The sequence below is a fragment of the Larimichthys crocea genome, chromosome XII (genome assembly GCF_000972845.2).
Source record: "Larimichthys crocea isolate SSNF chromosome XII, L_crocea_2.0, whole genome shotgun sequence".
NCBI classification, from domain to species: domain Eukaryota; kingdom Metazoa; phylum Chordata; class Actinopteri; family Sciaenidae; genus Larimichthys; species Larimichthys crocea.
This window is the reverse complement of record NC_040022.1, coordinates 6,999,191-7,015,950: the sequence shown is the minus strand read 5'-3', so window position 1 is coordinate 7,015,950 and position 16,760 is coordinate 6,999,191. Positions and strand designations below refer to the sequence as shown.

The 16,760-nt window shown below is 42.8% G+C and overlaps 3 protein-coding genes across 3 annotated transcripts; all 3 read left to right on the top strand.

The window, feature by feature from the left end:
• The first annotated feature begins 473 nt into the window (after positions 1-473).
• Positions 474-7,950, top strand: stard3 (StAR related lipid transfer domain containing 3). Its single transcript, XM_027285673.1, has 15 exons — positions 474-620; positions 1,613-1,851; positions 1,961-2,038; positions 2,299-2,376; positions 2,477-2,530; positions 2,850-2,967; positions 3,058-3,159; positions 3,287-3,342; positions 3,432-3,524; positions 3,772-3,834; positions 5,004-5,099; positions 5,188-5,267; positions 5,391-5,495; positions 5,635-5,728; positions 6,132-7,950. Exons 2-15 carry the CDS (start codon positions 1,639-1,641, stop codon positions 6,252-6,254), a joined length of 1,353 nt encoding a protein of 450 aa, XP_027141474.1. The 5' UTR covers positions 474-620; positions 1,613-1,638; the 3' UTR covers positions 6,255-7,950.
• A 674-nt stretch (positions 7,951-8,624) lies between these two features.
• On the top strand, positions 8,625-11,599 carry LOC104926187 (melanoregulin). Its single transcript, XM_027284894.1, has 6 exons — positions 8,625-8,833; positions 8,992-9,290; positions 9,510-9,672; positions 9,971-10,061; positions 10,147-10,310; positions 10,724-11,599. The coding sequence occupies exons 2-6, from the start codon at positions 9,193-9,195 to the stop codon at positions 10,928-10,930; spliced, it is 723 nt and encodes a 240-aa protein (XP_027140695.1). The 5' UTR covers positions 8,625-8,833; positions 8,992-9,192; the 3' UTR covers positions 10,931-11,599.
• A 2,384-nt stretch (positions 11,600-13,983) lies between these two features.
• Positions 13,984-15,950, top strand: tcap (titin-cap (telethonin)). Its single transcript, XM_010740007.3, has 2 exons — positions 13,984-14,311; positions 14,545-15,950. Exons 1-2 carry the CDS (start codon positions 14,160-14,162, stop codon positions 14,933-14,935), a joined length of 543 nt encoding a protein of 180 aa, XP_010738309.1. The 5' UTR covers positions 13,984-14,159; the 3' UTR covers positions 14,936-15,950.
• The last annotated feature ends 810 nt before the right edge of the window (positions 15,951-16,760 follow it).

Genomic DNA, 16,760 nt, shown 5'->3' with positions numbered 1-16,760 from the left:
GCACTCAACCTTAAATTTGATTAAACGTTCAAATCAGACGTGTTAGTTTATTTAATTAACATCAACAGTTGCTTTATTTGCGTGGCAATAGGCAAATGAAGAAAACATATTAAATATTATTTATTTATTTTATTTTATAAAATATTGTCCATACAGGTTGTACGAGATTTCTAACGTAAGAATAATAATTTCTAAATGTACGAGACAAGGAGAACTGATGGTTCAAACCTTTTACACTTAATTACATACTAATATACACTATAAGACAATATGCAGCTTCACTACTACACTACATTTATTTATTTAATTAATTATTTATTCCACCCAAACTACATTTAAAACAGATGGAGGTGTAGTTACTGGCTGTGGCCGCTGGAGGGCACTACACATGGCCGACCGTCAACGCCACAAACGTCAAATTAGTCTAAATAGTTGAGCAAGACATCCGGTTAATGTTTTCAAAATAAAACTTTTCAGCTCGGTGTGAAAGCTGTCACGTGGTTTTCGGCGCGCTTGGAGCGTGTCGGTGATTCATCTCGCCGCGACATGTACTCTTTGAGAGGTCAGCCCGGAAGACTTGGTCGGCGGCGATGATGATGATGATGATGCGGTAAACTAAAGTGAGTTTCAGCCTAAATGTTGTTTTATAGAGAATGAAACATGCTCAGGCTGTGTTTGTCTCTTTGTGTCGCGGCGCTACTTCCTGTAGCTGCTCGCTCTTCTCAGTTAGAAACAAGTTGCTGACAAACGGAGCTGAGCTAAACATCAGCGGCTGCTTAGCTAGCTTCTCTCGGTGTGTTCGTGTCCTGAAGTTTCCTGACAGACTGAGACCAAAGAGTCTCTGCTGGTTTCTGTCTGTCCTGGATGTTTTTTTAACACTCTTAGCCTGCTGGCTCACCTCACAGACCCTGAAGCGCCGTCAGACACTTTCTGGTGTTTTAGCAGAAGTGAGGGGCGGGGGGAGTCACGGGGTCACAGCACTCATCACATTTAAACAAACTGTGCTAACAATGGTCTCTTCCTGTTACAAGACAGAAATCTGATCACAAGTTCAAGCAGCCTGCACTAAATGTTCCAGCACTAATAAATATGAGTTTGAGTCTTAAGGATCAAACTTACATCATGAGGCAGCAGCACAACAAGTTTGTTTTCCCACACAGAGACACTTCTTCATCATCATCATCATCATCATCCTGTGCAGTCCTCTGTCATTGAGTTAGTTGTGTTATGGCAACGTCTCCAATGGGACAAACATGAAATGTAGAAAAAAACACAATTAGATTGTGGTAATAAGATGTCAGTGATACTTTTAATACCGCGTCGGTTTATCTAAACCACATCTATGTAGATGATGTAATGTAGGGAAGAAATACGCGTTCAGATATGACAGTGTGTGTTTTTGGCTCATAAATCTGATGATCCGTCCTGTGGTGAGGTGGTTAAAGTCATTTTACTGCTCTTATCTATTCACGGATGTTAGACAAGTCTGTCAAATGATGTTGTATAACTCCTTTAAAGTATCTTGCCTTCATCAGGAGCGTTTTAATCCGGATTTCCTGCTGTGTCTGACTCTCAATCATGAGTCTGTACTAACTTTGTCTCCTTGTTTCAGGGGGAGTTTCCTGTCTCGCCGCAGGAATGCCAGGTGGAGAGTACGGGGAGCTCGGGGGTAGCCTCCCTGCCATCGCCTCCTTGAATGCTTCCTACTCTACGTCGCTGTCGCTCCCTTCCCCGTACCTGTTGGTGCCACCCGCCGAGCGCAGAGCCATCTCCGACGTGCGGCGCACCTTCCTCCTCTTTGTGACGTTCGATCTGCTCTTCATCTCCCTTCTGTGGATTATTGAGCTGAACGTGAGTGTCCATTCAGGTTCAACAGACCTGAAGACTTGAGTGTCATGTGTTTTTGCTGTGATGAGACAGTTTGAGTCTGATGTGGACTCTACGCTCTGTTCTCCTGCAGATCAAAAGCTCCATCAAGGACAGCTTAGAGAATGAGGTCATCCATTATAACTACAGCTCCTCCTTCTTCGACATCTTTGTAAGTCTGTACATGCTTGATTTTAAGGTAGAATAGAGGCAGAAGAAACGACCAAACCTCTTGTATTTCATCCTGCCCGTGTTTCAAAGAGGCCAGACTTCTATTGTTTTATAGCCTGATTCAGAGAATCTGATTCTGGGTTATCAAGCTTGATCACGTGTCTGCGTTTATTGACACAACAGGAGAGAAAAGTCTGCGACACATGCCAATTAAATGCTGTGAGGTCATTTGCCTGTTCTCTTCCTTCCTCCTTATCTCAGCTCCTCGCTGTGTTTCGTTTCCTGTGTCTACAAGTGGGTTACGCCGCTTTTCGGTTGAAGCACTGGTGGGTTATCGCGGTGAGTGAGTACAGTCACGGTCGAACACGCACGATGATTAAATAATAAATAATTTATTAGGAGATCTGGACCTGAATCATAACACAAATCTCCTCCACAGGTTACAACTCTAGTGACCAGCGTCTTCCTCGTTGTTAAGGTCATCATATCTAATGTGAGTGGCCTCACCTCTGCGTTTTCACAAGTAACCACTGAAACTTTTTGACTTCTGCATTTATGCCAGGAATTTTCTGTCTGCCTGGATGATGAGCTTGTTTTTTTTTATGATTTGACTGTTTTATGAAGCACGCAGCGATCCAAGCCATCTGTGTTTGGCATCAAGCTGTTTGTGTGTTTTTTTACAGCTCTCTTAACTTTGTTCGTTCAGCGACGAGGAAGTAAACCAACATAACATAAAACCCAGCTTCTCTTATGGAAGTTGTAATAATAGCTCTGTGCAGCTTCATGGTGAAATGATTTCTGTCTCTTCGCAGATCCTCTCCCAGAATGCCTTTGGCTACGTGTTACCTATCACTTCGTTTGTGGTGGCCTGGCTGGAGACCTGGTTCCTTGATTTCAAGGTGTTCACTCAGGAGGCCGATGATGAGAGAGGTGAGAGAAACATTCCTGACAAGTTTGAGCAAGACTCAATGAAAAAAGTTTTTCCTTTTTTTTGAAATATCGTTCCTCTTTCGGCCTCAGCCTACCTGGCAGTGGTGAACGCAGCCTGCGAACGAGCCCCCATGATCTATCCCCGTGCTGTTTCAGACGGACAGTTCTACTCTCCGCCTGAATCCATCGCAGGTGATGTCTGCTGGGCAGCCTAAAGTCCAGTCCGTGTGTGTGTGTGTGTGTGTGTGTGTCTCAGTGGGTTAAATCTCTCTAGTGTGTTTCTACAAACCATAACTTGGATCTAAACTTGTGTCTGAAGGCTCTGAGGAGGATCTGGATGAGGAGGGTCTTGGACGCAGAGCTGTCACTGCACAGGTACCTGCATCACTCTGAGCAGTCTTTATAATCGGCCCCTGCTCCTCCTCACAAGCTCACGTCTGATGATTTTCTGCTTTGTCCTCCAGGAGAAGGAGTATGTCCAACAGGGCCGAGAGGCCATGTCTGTGGTGGAACAGATCCTAGCCCAGGAGGACAACTGGAAATTTGAAAAAAACAACGTGAGTGTGTGATTGAGCTTCAGTATATTTCACATAGAGAAGTGTCTCCTCTTCCCCTTTCGTTGGGCGCAGGGTTAAGGACACTTTCAAACTCAAGCCTGACGCTCTTCAGCTTTAATAGATACAGCTGTGTGCATGTTGGCATGCAGCAGCTTTTGTTTCAGCAGGATGTAAAGTGACACTCAGATACACTGAAAGAGAAAGTGAAACCGTCATGATATTAACCGCGCTTTTGTTTCATGTTCAGGACATGGGGGACTCTGTCTACACTCTGGAGATTCCCTTCCACGGAAAGACTTTCATTCTCAAGGTACAGCGGCCCCGTGTGTATTCATTGTGAAACTATGTCTCACCAAAACACACTGACCCAAATGAATCATATTTAGACCAACGATACTGTATTCATGGACACAGGCGTGTTTTTTTAAGCAGTTTTCATTCTGTCTTGTCACATTATGTTAGCTGTAACAGTAAAGAATAAAAGCTGTATATCAGTGTAGCTGTCATAATCCGTTCTAGTACACTTTGCAGCATGCATGTGTTTGAAGAACCTCTAAAGGGCACAGCGATGAAATAATCGAGACTAATGGGCTGTTAAATTAAATCCGATATAAGAGACTTCCTGGTGTTGTTCACGAGCACCAGAGCAGCTCAAGCCTTTGTAAGAGACTGAGTCCCTCAAATGTATCTGATTTCCCAGAGAGAAAGTTAATGATTCCTGTTATTTACAGGATGCTCCATAACTGAAGCCTGGTTGCTTTGTTTTCTCCGATGGCCCGTGTCTAGATAAGTTATTATCAGCTTGACCTGTGGACTAATTTTGGTGACTGTAGAATATATTGTTGTTTTTTCTGCGTAGGACAGCCGGCACTTCAACACACATAAATATGAACAAGAGAAACAAACTGCCTTCACTGCCCACGACGGCGCATTGTTACATATCTTGGCGTGTTGCCACAGACAAAGTCAACAGAATTGTGACATCATTTATTGTTCTTTGATCATATAAACTTTTAATTATGCCTCCAGTTAGTTAGTGTCTGACAGCTAGAGCAGCACCAAAACAATCCCATGACAAACTCTCTCTCTCACACACACACACACACACACACACACACACACACACACACATTGCTTCTATGTAAATGAGTCTAACACAAGTGTAGATATATATTACAAGTATGTAATGTCCAGTATGCTTTATTAAGGGAAGAAAACATGACATGAAGGTATTTTCCCACAGGAAGAATGATCGTAAACACACATGGTGGCTGGTTTTAAAAATCATTACTAGAGGCTTAAAATACCATAGTGCTGACCTCGGCCTCAGTATCATCATGTGATACAGAAAAGACGAGATTGTGCCAGAACCATTGTGCTTCGGTTGGGATTTTACAGCCTTACCACAAAACTGAAATGAAGCCACATTTCTTGTAGACGTGACTCACAGCTGTCGACATACTCGTTGTTTTTGTTCAGGCCTTCATGCAGTGTCCAGCTGAGCTCGTGTATCAGGAGGTGATTCTCCAACCGGAGAAGATGGTCCAGTGGAACAGAACTGTGTCCGTCTGCCAGGTGTCTTATCTTTACTCACTTTTTTTTTCCTTTTGAACATTTTTTTTTATTATTTAGTGGTGTCTAACGTTGCTTTCTGACTTCTCAGATCCTTCAGAGGGTTGATGACAACACTCTGGTATCATACGATGTCTCCGCTGGAGCAGCAGGGGGAGTTGTGTCTGCGAGGTACATCAGCACAGGCTTCTTCTTCTCCTTTTTTTTTACCTGCTATCTTCTCTTCGTCTTTATTTTATTCTGCAGGTCTTAAATAAAGCAAATTGATGGACTGATTGATTTTTCTCCCTTCAGGGACTTTGTTAATGTTCGGCGAGTGGAACGCAAACGAGATTGCTACCTGTCTGCTGGCATGGCAACCGACCACGAAGCGAAACCTCCAATCGGTCGCTATGTCAGGTCAGACCATGTCTCTATGCCTCCTGGCTCCTCGTCACTGATCCAGTAAATTAGAGCACAGCATCGATTTGATAAAAGAGCAGTTGTGTGAGTTTCATTTCTTTAACTTCTCTTCTACCTTTTTTATTGTCGGCCTCAGGGGAGAGAACGGTCCAGGAGGATTTGTGGTCCTCAAATCCAGCAGTAACCCGTCCGTCTGCACCTTCATCTGGGTCCTCAACACAGACTTGAAGGTGAGGAGATGCTCACTGGAGTTATTCCACCTTTTTCTGTTATTTGATGCAAGATAGGATGATCTTTGTATCGTCTGCATTTAGAAAAGGGGCTGTTGCAGCAGCAAATAGTGACAGGATGCAGAAAAATAGAATGGGAATGGAGCAAATATGGGTTTAGACGTGACTCAGTCTGTAATTATACAAGAATTTATTAACAGAAACATAAAAATAGCAAGCATGAACATTTGAATTACAGAACACACTGAGACAAAGAAAAAATGTAACCATGGTAACCATGTTTGCTGTCTGAGTTTAGCTTGTTAGTATGCTGACGTTTGCCAATTAGCACAAAGCTGCATCATTGTGACATCTATGCCGCTCACATGGCCTAATATTAAATACACTTTTTGTGTCTCCTCAGGGCCGACTGCCCCGCTACCTCATCCACCAGAGTCTGGCTGCCACCATGTTTGAATTCATGACCCATTTACGTCAACGTATCGCTGAGGTGCGGCCTTCTCTCCGCTCCCATCACCACACTTAAAACCGGAGATTCCTACAACTGTGCCACAGCCGGTTTGAGAGGTGTCACTACTGTTTTTTTTCTTTGACCGGTGCAGCAGTACCCTTGTGCTGCATCGAAGCGGAACGGAAAGACTGAACTTCTAAGCATAGGACTTGTCGGACCCGTGACCACACATATTCACCACGCGTCAGTCACAGAAGAAGAGGAATAGTTTGGTTATCAATGACGATGTTCCTCCGCATCCTGAAACGTCGATGTTGTTTTTGAAGCGTGATCACACACTTTCATGTGGACCTGTGACTGTCTTGCTGCGTCCCTCACTGTGCAATGAGACATGATGTTTCCTGAACCTGCCAAGTGATCTTGTGGCAGGGTGGACTTTACTGAAACAAGACAACCTGAATGAGGATGTTTAATGATTCTCACTGTCTCTCATGTTACACATGAACTGATGCAAAGGCATGAAGCAGCTGTCTCTGAGCCTTATCTTTCTTTTACACGTTGTTAGCCTTTGATTTGCTGTTTAAGTTTTTGTGTCACTGCACCTTCATAACCAAATATATTTCTGTGCTGTGCCTGCCCCAAAACAAATCCACACTTCATAGCCATAATTATCACCTAATTTGAGTGGGTAAAAGCTATTTCCACACAGTTAATTCTCCTTAAATACACTGTGATCGATGGGGAAAGACATCACTTACTGTATCACCACCAGAGGGAGACACCACTGATCCACATAGTAAAAGCCTCTTGGTTTCATCGTCCTCTATCCCAGGGTGCTAACATCTATCAACTAACATTTAATCAACGATTACTGCTATGATTTTACTGCTTTTGTTTTGCACTTTGGGATTGTTTAGGAGGTCAAACCAGGAGTCAGATCGGGAGGCTGTTCAAACAAATGATAACGTTCATATATAAGGATGCTGTATACCTCCTAAAGCCATCCTTTGTGCCAATAACCTCAAGTGGCCTTGTGGTAAAATAGCTGAACACATTATTTGTCATCCCCTCAGGCACCAATCAATGTTTTTCTATACTTTATGAAGCATTATAATGTTTTTAATTATTTAGAAATATAGCTTCTAGCTTGTTAAGTTTTACTTTTGTTTTCAAAAAACGCATTTCAGAAAATTTGTCCTTGCATATGTAACGAAAACTGGCAAAAAACGGTTCAAATTACTGTGGAGTTGAACCAAAGAGAGTCAGGTGTTCTTCTTACGAAGGAGCATGTTTATTATGGGTGTAACTGTGATGTTTCCACTATGGTGTGGCCTATTACCACATCACACTCACAGCATGACCACATGACCTTGAGGCATTGTGCTAAAAGTCCAAAACAAGTGGTTATTGATATTTACCTGGTTGATGTGTCAGGACTGATTTTAGCTACATACTGTAAAGAGGAATGTCAGATGAAAGTAATGATATCAATAATTTGGTGCCTTTATCATAGTAATATTACATGTCAGCCATTTCTTTTGCTTTACTTATTTTAAGCTGTTTACTCGATGCTTAATACCTTCAGCAAAGGTTCACTGTATGCATATACGTCCAGCCTGAGTACTTTTCTTTAATAACAGTCTTTGAATGTATGTGTCTATGGATCATTCATCAAAAATGTTAATTTAAAGCCATCACAGTAATACTGACCAACAGATTTTGAGTCTTAACCAGTGTCTTATGTGTAATAAAATATAAACTCATGACAGTGTTTCGGCTTCAGAACATCATTTAACTTGAAAACCAGCTGTAATTATACACTTCTTAGTTCTTAATATCTAAAATGTCTTTGTCTGGTAATCATTTACCTAATGATACAAATATTTTCTGTGAGTGCATGAGAGCAGGTGATACTTAACATTTAGCACGGTAGATTTTAGCCGCATATTTTCCACCATTGGGTCCCAGGGGTGTTTATGTCATGAACAATAATATCCTGTGACTTGAATCTGTCACATGTGTGACGGTCTTACTGTTGTTAAAAGGCCACAACTGTACTCTAAAATTAGATTAGCTTCTTGACATTGGGGCACCCTTTGCATCATCGTCATTAATATCCCATCACAATGCTTTAAAAGAGTTCTGTGTTTTCTCTGACAGACTTTTCAAAAATGAGATGATCCATGGCCATAAAGCCTCTGAATTCTTTACTCAAAGGTTCTTATTTAACCACATTTATGTAGTTGTATGGTTACATGATCTTTGTAGCCAAATGAAATGAAATGATCCTTAAATCAATGCAGCCATGGTAGATTAAATACAGTGTGTGCAGTCAGACCTTCTATTGAAAAGGAGATGTGTTGTCCTTGGGGCATAACACAATGCTCAGGCCAAGAGATGGAGCAGCTCACATGATTTTGCTGTGACTGTCTTCTGAGGAAATGGGTGTGTGAATATGTGTGTTTTTATGAAATGAATGACCGTATCACTGCTCTCATTGTCTCCCATGTAAGGCTGATGAGAAGCACCAGTCCTTGGGCTGCCATCTGCTTGAGCTTATTCAGGGAAGCTGGACAGGCTCTGCCCAGTGATCTGGAGGACAAATCTCTACTGGACGTGGAGCGGGGCCTTGACAATGGGAAGCTGAAAATTAGGTTAGGTTTGGGCATCAGTGTTTTGCAACTTTTTGTTCTGTCTGATCAGTTTTACAGACACTCGTCCTCTGAGAGAGACACCAGTTAAATAAGATTCATTCTAGTAGACCAGAGGTGCCTTTTCTTACTTTGCCAAATCTTTTTTTTTATATATATAGGCTGTGAAAAAGGTCCACTTTCTAAGGAATGTACAGAGCATCTACAAGAACAGCAACATTGTGGAGCTAAAGAAAACCAGCTGAGTTCATACATATCAGACCAGACTCATCACTGGACTCAACTATTGCTTGAAGAACCAAGTTCATCTGGAGTATCTGCCATTGTCAACACCGATTACCCATTGACTTTGTTCGTAACAGATGGGTTCAGCCTTTAACAGGTTCTGCATGCAGTTCTGCTGCTGCTGCTGCTGCATTGGTGACGAAGAAGATGAAGATGAAAAGCAGCCTTTAGTACCGTAAGAAGACGTTAGACAGAAAAGTTCTTCACCACATACCACTTTGTTTTGTTTCATCCACGTATCAGTTAACACTTCTCACCTAGAGAAGAATAAAATCCACTGAAAATGTATTTTAATGTGTCAGGAAGTGATTGTCATCTGTGTGATTAATGCATGCACAATCACTGTATTAATTGTGTAATAACTTTGCTTGTGTGTATTGGCCCGACAACACAGTCAGGATCCGTTGGAGTACTTTAGCCGTGAAGTCCAGAAGCGTCGCGATGAGGAAACAAACCTGTGGAGTACGCCAGGAGACCCCAGCCACTCGGAGAGAGACGATGACCGAGTTCTTTACAGCCTGCTGCAGGCCAGGAACAAGACCCGCATGGGATCTACGGTATGTGAGGGAGGGAGTCTTGAAACTTCATTTAGTCATGTTAACCTGAAGGTGAAAAGAACTACAGTATTGCAAATTGCCAAGTAGTGAACTCTAGGTGATGCTAACTGGTGCAAAAATGGTCTGAAATGTATGTTAGGTCCAAGGGTCCAACATTTTAAGATGTATAAAATGATGTTATGCAAACCAGGTATGAGTCAGCAGGACAATGATCAAGTTATCTAATTACTTGAGTGTGACCTCCTATGTGAGGCTGAAAGAAAATGTTTTTTAAAAACTCTGTCCTTTTCTTTTTTAGGGCTATCGTCGTTTGAGTGTTGACATCGAGGCTATGAGAGACACCCGTCGAGAAGTCAGAGACAAATGGCAGACAATCCTGGAGAATTTAGGTAATGCCGGACAGATGCGATGTGGGACAGATTATCATCTCTACATTACAGAGTAACCAGAAATGGTTTGCCTCCTTTTCTCCAGGTTTCATGGCAGAGGCAGAGTCATTGCTGACAGTGTCTGCTGGAGCTTCACATGACCGCATGCGTGATGCCGCAGCATCACGTGCCATGCTTAACACACTCCACTCTGAAACCTCCATCTTCAACAGCAGAGAACCACCACCAGAAAGATATCTCTTCATCCTGGTGAGAGCGAGAGTTTGTCAGAGGGGATCGCAGTGAGAATGAACTGTGAACTCATACTGATAAGAGTGTCAGTGTCAGTGTCAGATAAATATTAGTCATGCTATCGAATCCAAAACGACCCATTGAAGTAGGTTTGAGTTCCAGTAGTATGTGTGTTGGTGTGTGGGACAGATTAGGGTTCAGGACATCATGAAGATACTACCACTTAAGTATGGTTAATTTATCTGTTATCTTTCTGCGCTTATTTAAAAAATAAATAAATAATAATAATCAATGTTCTGCAGACCCGACAGGACATATTCAATCCATCTGGTTAATGAGAAAACACTGCCCCTTTAATACCCACATTAACACAGTAATCAGGTTCAGCTTCCCTGCTTTTACCACTTCTCCTTTTTTACTTTTCTTCATAGGATCGTCTCCTGTACCTCGATATAGCTGAAGATTTCCTGGCAAAGGCAATGCGCTTCTATCCTCCGAGGGATGACTCCGACGAAGAGACCCCGGGTCTTGCCATAAACCTGCCGCTGTTGCTGGCCAGGGTAGAGGCTATGAACGGAGGAGGCATTGAAGATGATGAGAGTGGAAAAGAAGATGGAAACTTGAGTGACAGATCCTAAGATCTACTGGCTGCAATGATAATAGACACAAGGCAGGGGGCAGTAGTCATCAACCCTGGAGACCTGGATGACAGAATTGCATAGCTCATACCTTTAAATGTCGCCTCATACAGTGTCATACGCTGCTGCTTCTTGGAAATTTTAGGCTGAACAACTTCTTTTTTCCTCCCCCATCTGCACATCTCGAGTCTGTTTCTGTTTGTATCTGGTTAGTATAAAAGGGTTTATCAGACTTTCAGGTAAATGTTACAGAGGTATTAGTCTTTTTTCTGTCCACCAGAGTGTCTTATGCTTTTCTTTGTTCAGCTGTTGTGAACCTTCAGGGTAGCAATGTTCCTTTGAGCAGATCCTCTTCATATTTTGCCCTATGATTATCACATGATCAGTAAGAGCACTGAATAAATAACCCAGAAATCTGATGTCAGATTTCTTCTTAGTATCACAAAAATGTGTGTTTGTATAATTGATTTTAGTGTGCAATTCATTTCAAACATTTTGGAAACTGTATGTTGAACTTTTAAATTGGTCGTGTGGGTGACTGAGGTGTCTTTCAGGTGATGCATGATGGTGTTTTTCCTTCTAGCAATTTACTGAAAATGTGGAAGATTTTCTAAACTCAAGTGGCAGTTGGTGTTTGTGTGTTCATGATGAAATAAAGCTGCAGTCTGAAGCCTCTTATGTGTGTACAGCGTCACATGTTGGTATGATGCCTTCCCGACAGCTGCCTCGAGTGAAGTAATAATTCCAGTTATTCAAAAATTATACAACTGATAATGAATACAAAGAATTTGCTACATGAAAGTCAAGTGAGTATTGAGTGAGTCCATGGAAACAGTGACACCACTGACGTGAAACACAAAGGTCTTGTCTGTTCCTATGCAGACAGTCGGCTGTGTACCCATGGCTGGCTTTGACTCTGATCTGCAGACATGGTGTCTGACTGTCCTGCTGGGACCAGACCAGGTTGAAAGATGGATGGTGATGATGGTGTTTTGGTGGTCAGCTGCTTCTTCTTGTTGTTGTTATCGTTATGTAAGAGGGACACTGAGGACACATGTTTGAACACGGCACCAGCCTGCTGGCACACTGGCACAGACACAAATAGCTGGTAACGCTTGACTCTGTGGTACTAGTTTGAAGAGTCAAGTTGAAGATTGTGTGCAGGAATCAATACAAAGTTAACTTTGCTTCATATTATTCTTACTGCCACGCAAGCACACAGTGTCAGAGTGACCTGTGTAGGAGGCTCCTCTCTGCCCTGTCAAATTCATTCCTCTGTCACAAAAAACCTCTTACTCAAACTTCCACTCACAATATTTTGCCATATTTACCACCTCCTGACAGGCCCAAGCCTTATCCTGCAATTGCCCTTCTCCTCCCTCTCTCCCTCCCACTCCTCGTCTCTTTCCCGTTGACAGCTCATTTAAATGTCACTTCCCAGCAGCTGTGGCAGTGTTGTTACGCAACACAAAGTTCTTCCCGGCGAGGCCTGGCGTGGTGCAGGTGGACGGATGAGGGCGAAGGGGGGGGAGGGGGGTGATCACTGTGACAGGGCTCACCTCATCACTGTTCACCTTTACAGATTCCCCACACCCCTGGCTTCATTAGCATAGCATGAGTCACCGGGAAACAGCAAAGAGGTGAAAGTCATCTGATGTGCTCTTGCAGTTTTGGCAGAGAACCAAATTATAACACAAACCACAAATTATGAGCATCACTCTGTGTACTATCTACACTAGTTTACAATCTCAAGTTGATTCTAAAAAGGTATGATCTCAACGCTGAAGGACTTTGCATAGTGACTTGCCAGGTTTCTGAAATGGCATTTCATAGTTGCTATGGTGTCATAACATGACTGAATGCATGACCCCAGGGATGCCTGCAGTGTTCTTGCTGTCTTTTCTTTCTGTGACCCTGAGCAATAATTTACATATGCGATGTCACCACGCTGAGAAGTTACCGAAAGACAATTGAAATATTGCCATACTTGACAGGTAAAAGGAAAAATACTATTTAACTGCTGTATTAGATATTCAGGACACGAGTAGTCAGTAGAAAGGAATGGCAGTCATTTAGAACAGCTATAAATTTAACGTCATAATTTGGCACAAATTTGGCAGGCTGCATTTTTTTTTATTCATTACTACACGTGAAACTAATACAAAGCCATTTCAAGGAAGCATGATTGATCAGGCTTCGGGTCATCAGAAACTGTAAGCTGTGTGTGTGATATCTGATATCCGTTATGTGATGATATCAGTACCTGATGTGGATGAATGAGTCAGAGACAGGGACCGTTCGAAACATCATACCAGTGGGCAACTGTCAAAGGCGAGTGTGAGTGTGTGTGTTTCACAGTCTGTAACCTGAGTTGATTATGGCTTGCGTGACGCTCTGTCACCGAGGTAATGAATCACTGGGGATGGAGCTCTCAGTGCTACTGTGAAACAGCGCACTTTAATGGCATTTAATGAGGAGGTTTGATGTTATCACAAGCCACAGCTGTTGTATAAACTCCTTTTGAACTGCATTATGATTGAAAATTCAGCAGGATGCTCCATAAAGTTCTCCAAGTGACAGATGTGTTATTTCTGGTCCATATTTAACCTCCACGCCTGAAGTGTCGCCTGTGTATGAAAAACTGCTGCACCATTGTTATCTTTCCACATTAGCACCGCGTCTTCGTGTACGTCAAGACCTAAACCTTATTAAGATTCCTCTTTGTAGACTAAACCTGTTGTGTGTGTCTGTCTACATGTTTATATAATCTCCATAAAGAGAGTCCCCATGATACTCTCTCTGCTAAGACCCCACAATCCCTGCTGAAGCGGAAAGTGTTGGGGCTGAGTGATCATGGAGGTGACTGGGCATACAATTTGAGAATCAGGGGATTTTCAGCCCAATTACCCATAGCCCCTTCTCAGAGTGGCTTCCAGCTCCCTGGGATGAGACGTGGAACACTTGGTGTCGGATGTCAGTGCACACTGATTGTAGAGTGACAACATAGATCAGAAATAGCAACAGAACGTCTATAAAAGTCGTGGACAAACCCGAGCCCAGACATAGACGGCACAAAGAGAGAGAGAGAGAGACACTGGAAGCCAGGAGATACAGCCAGCTGGAGCATCACTGTTTCCTTGAACAAACAGCTTCATCACCAGATCTTAAGACTGATCAACAAGACCCACCGGAGCCGATAAACCTGAGACAAAATCTTCCAACAGCAGAGATGATGCCAATCTGTACTGTCCTGGAGAAGCGTAATGGCGTGGTGATGGGAGCTGAGCTGACCTGCAATGTACGGGAGGAGAACAAGGCTCAGAGGGAGAGCTACAGTGCTGACTGGCATAGTGTCAGTCTCAAGACTCGACCTCAGGACAGGTAAGAGCTCACAGACTTCCAGGTCCTTAATCTGAGTCTGTGTCATGGGGGGGAAAGTTTCTATTTTTACGAATAACTGTGATTTAAAATCTTCCAAAATCATTAGATGAGATATTAATTCTCATTTATTGGCAGTTCTTGGTAGAACTGTTCATATTGGGAGACAGTTATAGTCTAATTAAGCAGGTGGGTGAGTGCTCCCACAAAGTCTGACTTTTCTCTGATGCCCCCAGGCAGACAATGAACATGAATGACAGCTCTCGTAGGGAGACTCTGTCCCGGCAGTGGCAGGCCCGTTCGCTGATGCAGACATGCCCCTCAGGTGTCTTCAGAGTGGGCACTGTGGAAAGAGGGGTGAGGGAGCACCAGCTGCTGCCAAAGAGAAACACCCTCCCCTTGCCCATCTTCACCCCAGCAGAGTTGGGTGTCAGGCTTGGACGTGGAGCCCCACACACCGAGGAGGACCTACAGCCCTTCGCCACCCCAGATGGAGTCTGTCCCAGCAAGAGGACGGTGGATGAGATCACAAGAGACCTCCCCCCAGTCAAGCCAACTCTCATGGAATTCAGCAAAGCGCCCAGAGACCTGGGTCGCTCCATGTCCCAAGAAGCCCAGAGAGGGTGAAAAAAAAAGGGACAAAAAGAGGCGATTTTCTGGCGAGACGAAGCGGGTGACAGCTGGGAAAGGATAGTCATTGAGCAGAATGCGTCAAAAAAAAGAATGACAAAGTGTATATAGATTTATCTGTAGTGACATACACAAACCAAATACTGTAGATCTTTAGCACTATCTGTGTTTCTTGGCGAGCACAGCTCCAGGTAAATGTCACGTTTTGTCATTGTTGGAATTTGGTGGTTAGTGGTATTAGAAGAGTTTAAATGAAGGCATTGTGATGGAGAGGCAGGGTGTGTGTTCTCAGCTGTGCCTGCGTTGGCCAGCTGTCCACACAATATAACCACGACCCGACTATTACATGCGATTTCTTTTGCCTTTATTTTGTATTGAAAAGTGCAAATTTCCTCATAAGCTAAATGAAAGTCTTCTTGCGGTTTATCAGTATCATGGATTGTATGAATCCATGTAACAGACGGTAAAGGCATGCAATGACACAGAAAGTAACAGATGGAAAATGACATGCAAAGGGAAGAGACTAGTTTCAAACCGTAATGAGGGAGAAAGAGAGAGAGTCAGAGAGGAAAGGGAGGGGTGAGAGATCGGCAAACATGCCTGGAGTTGGTCAACTTCCAGGCCTCCAAAAGCTCTTGTCAGTCTCTGATCTCTGTGAAGAGTACAGAATACTCCGACTGGCGTAATCACGTACTGCAGCTGTACATATGTGTGTGTGTGTTTGTGTTTGTGTGTGTGTTTATCCCTCTTGTGTGTGTGCCGGCTGTCACCTCTAATCAAGAGGACTTAGGAAACGAATAAACTGTTCTTTACTGTTCTTTACTGTGTATTAACTGATCTGCCTTGCTAGTTGAGTGGCACCTCGAAATGTCTGATAGAGGAACGGATCGTGTATTAAATGAGAATACATAGTGGTGTAAATGAATTTGAAATGTGTGCAATGATTTTGAAATATTTTTCTTAGATATTTATTATTTTTACTAATAAAAGCTGAGCTGCTCTCACTCCTCGATCACTGTGTTTTCTTTCGGATGCAACATTTACATTCTCTGATCATATTTAATAGTGGATGGAAAAGGTCTCGTAGCACAACCAGGATTTGGTGAGTCAAACAATACAAGAAAACAAGAAAAATGAAGATGAATATAAACTTGAGTGAGTAATCTGAGCATAATGCAACCTTGTTTACAAGGATTCTGACCAGGCAGTAACAGCCGAGTTAAGTGGCAAGGACAGTGTTATAACTCTAATAATACTATCTTGCAGCTTGAGGCAGGTTCATCACTATATAACACTGTGTAAAAGATTGCATTACAGCCTGTATTGATCCCTGGGGATATTGGCTTGTGGACAGAACAAGATGGAATGAAGATCACAACACCAAAAAGTGGGATATAACCTAAACAATGATATGATATGATAACCATCTACATATAAATTAATAAAAACGACAGCAGTAAAGCGTAGTGAAAAAGAAAAACATGAAAACATTGAAAGAAACAGATCAGAAATGGAAACAAAATGCATTTTATGAGGCACTATGATAAAGAAAAGCTGCCAGACTGGCTGAAATAAATAGCTGGGTGTCTGTTGCCCATAATCTGGAAACATACATACTGTGACAGTGTCCTCCACCCTCTGAACAATCCCCACTTCACCACTTTACATCCCTCATTAATCTTGCATGTTCCACCTCCCGTGTTTGTTCTCAACACAGAGCACACTGTGCCGTTGTTAGTGTGCAGAGCTTTAATGGATGCACTGCATCACCTCCGCTTATTCATTTACTCAATAAATCTACAATTTACTCGACCTAACTTAC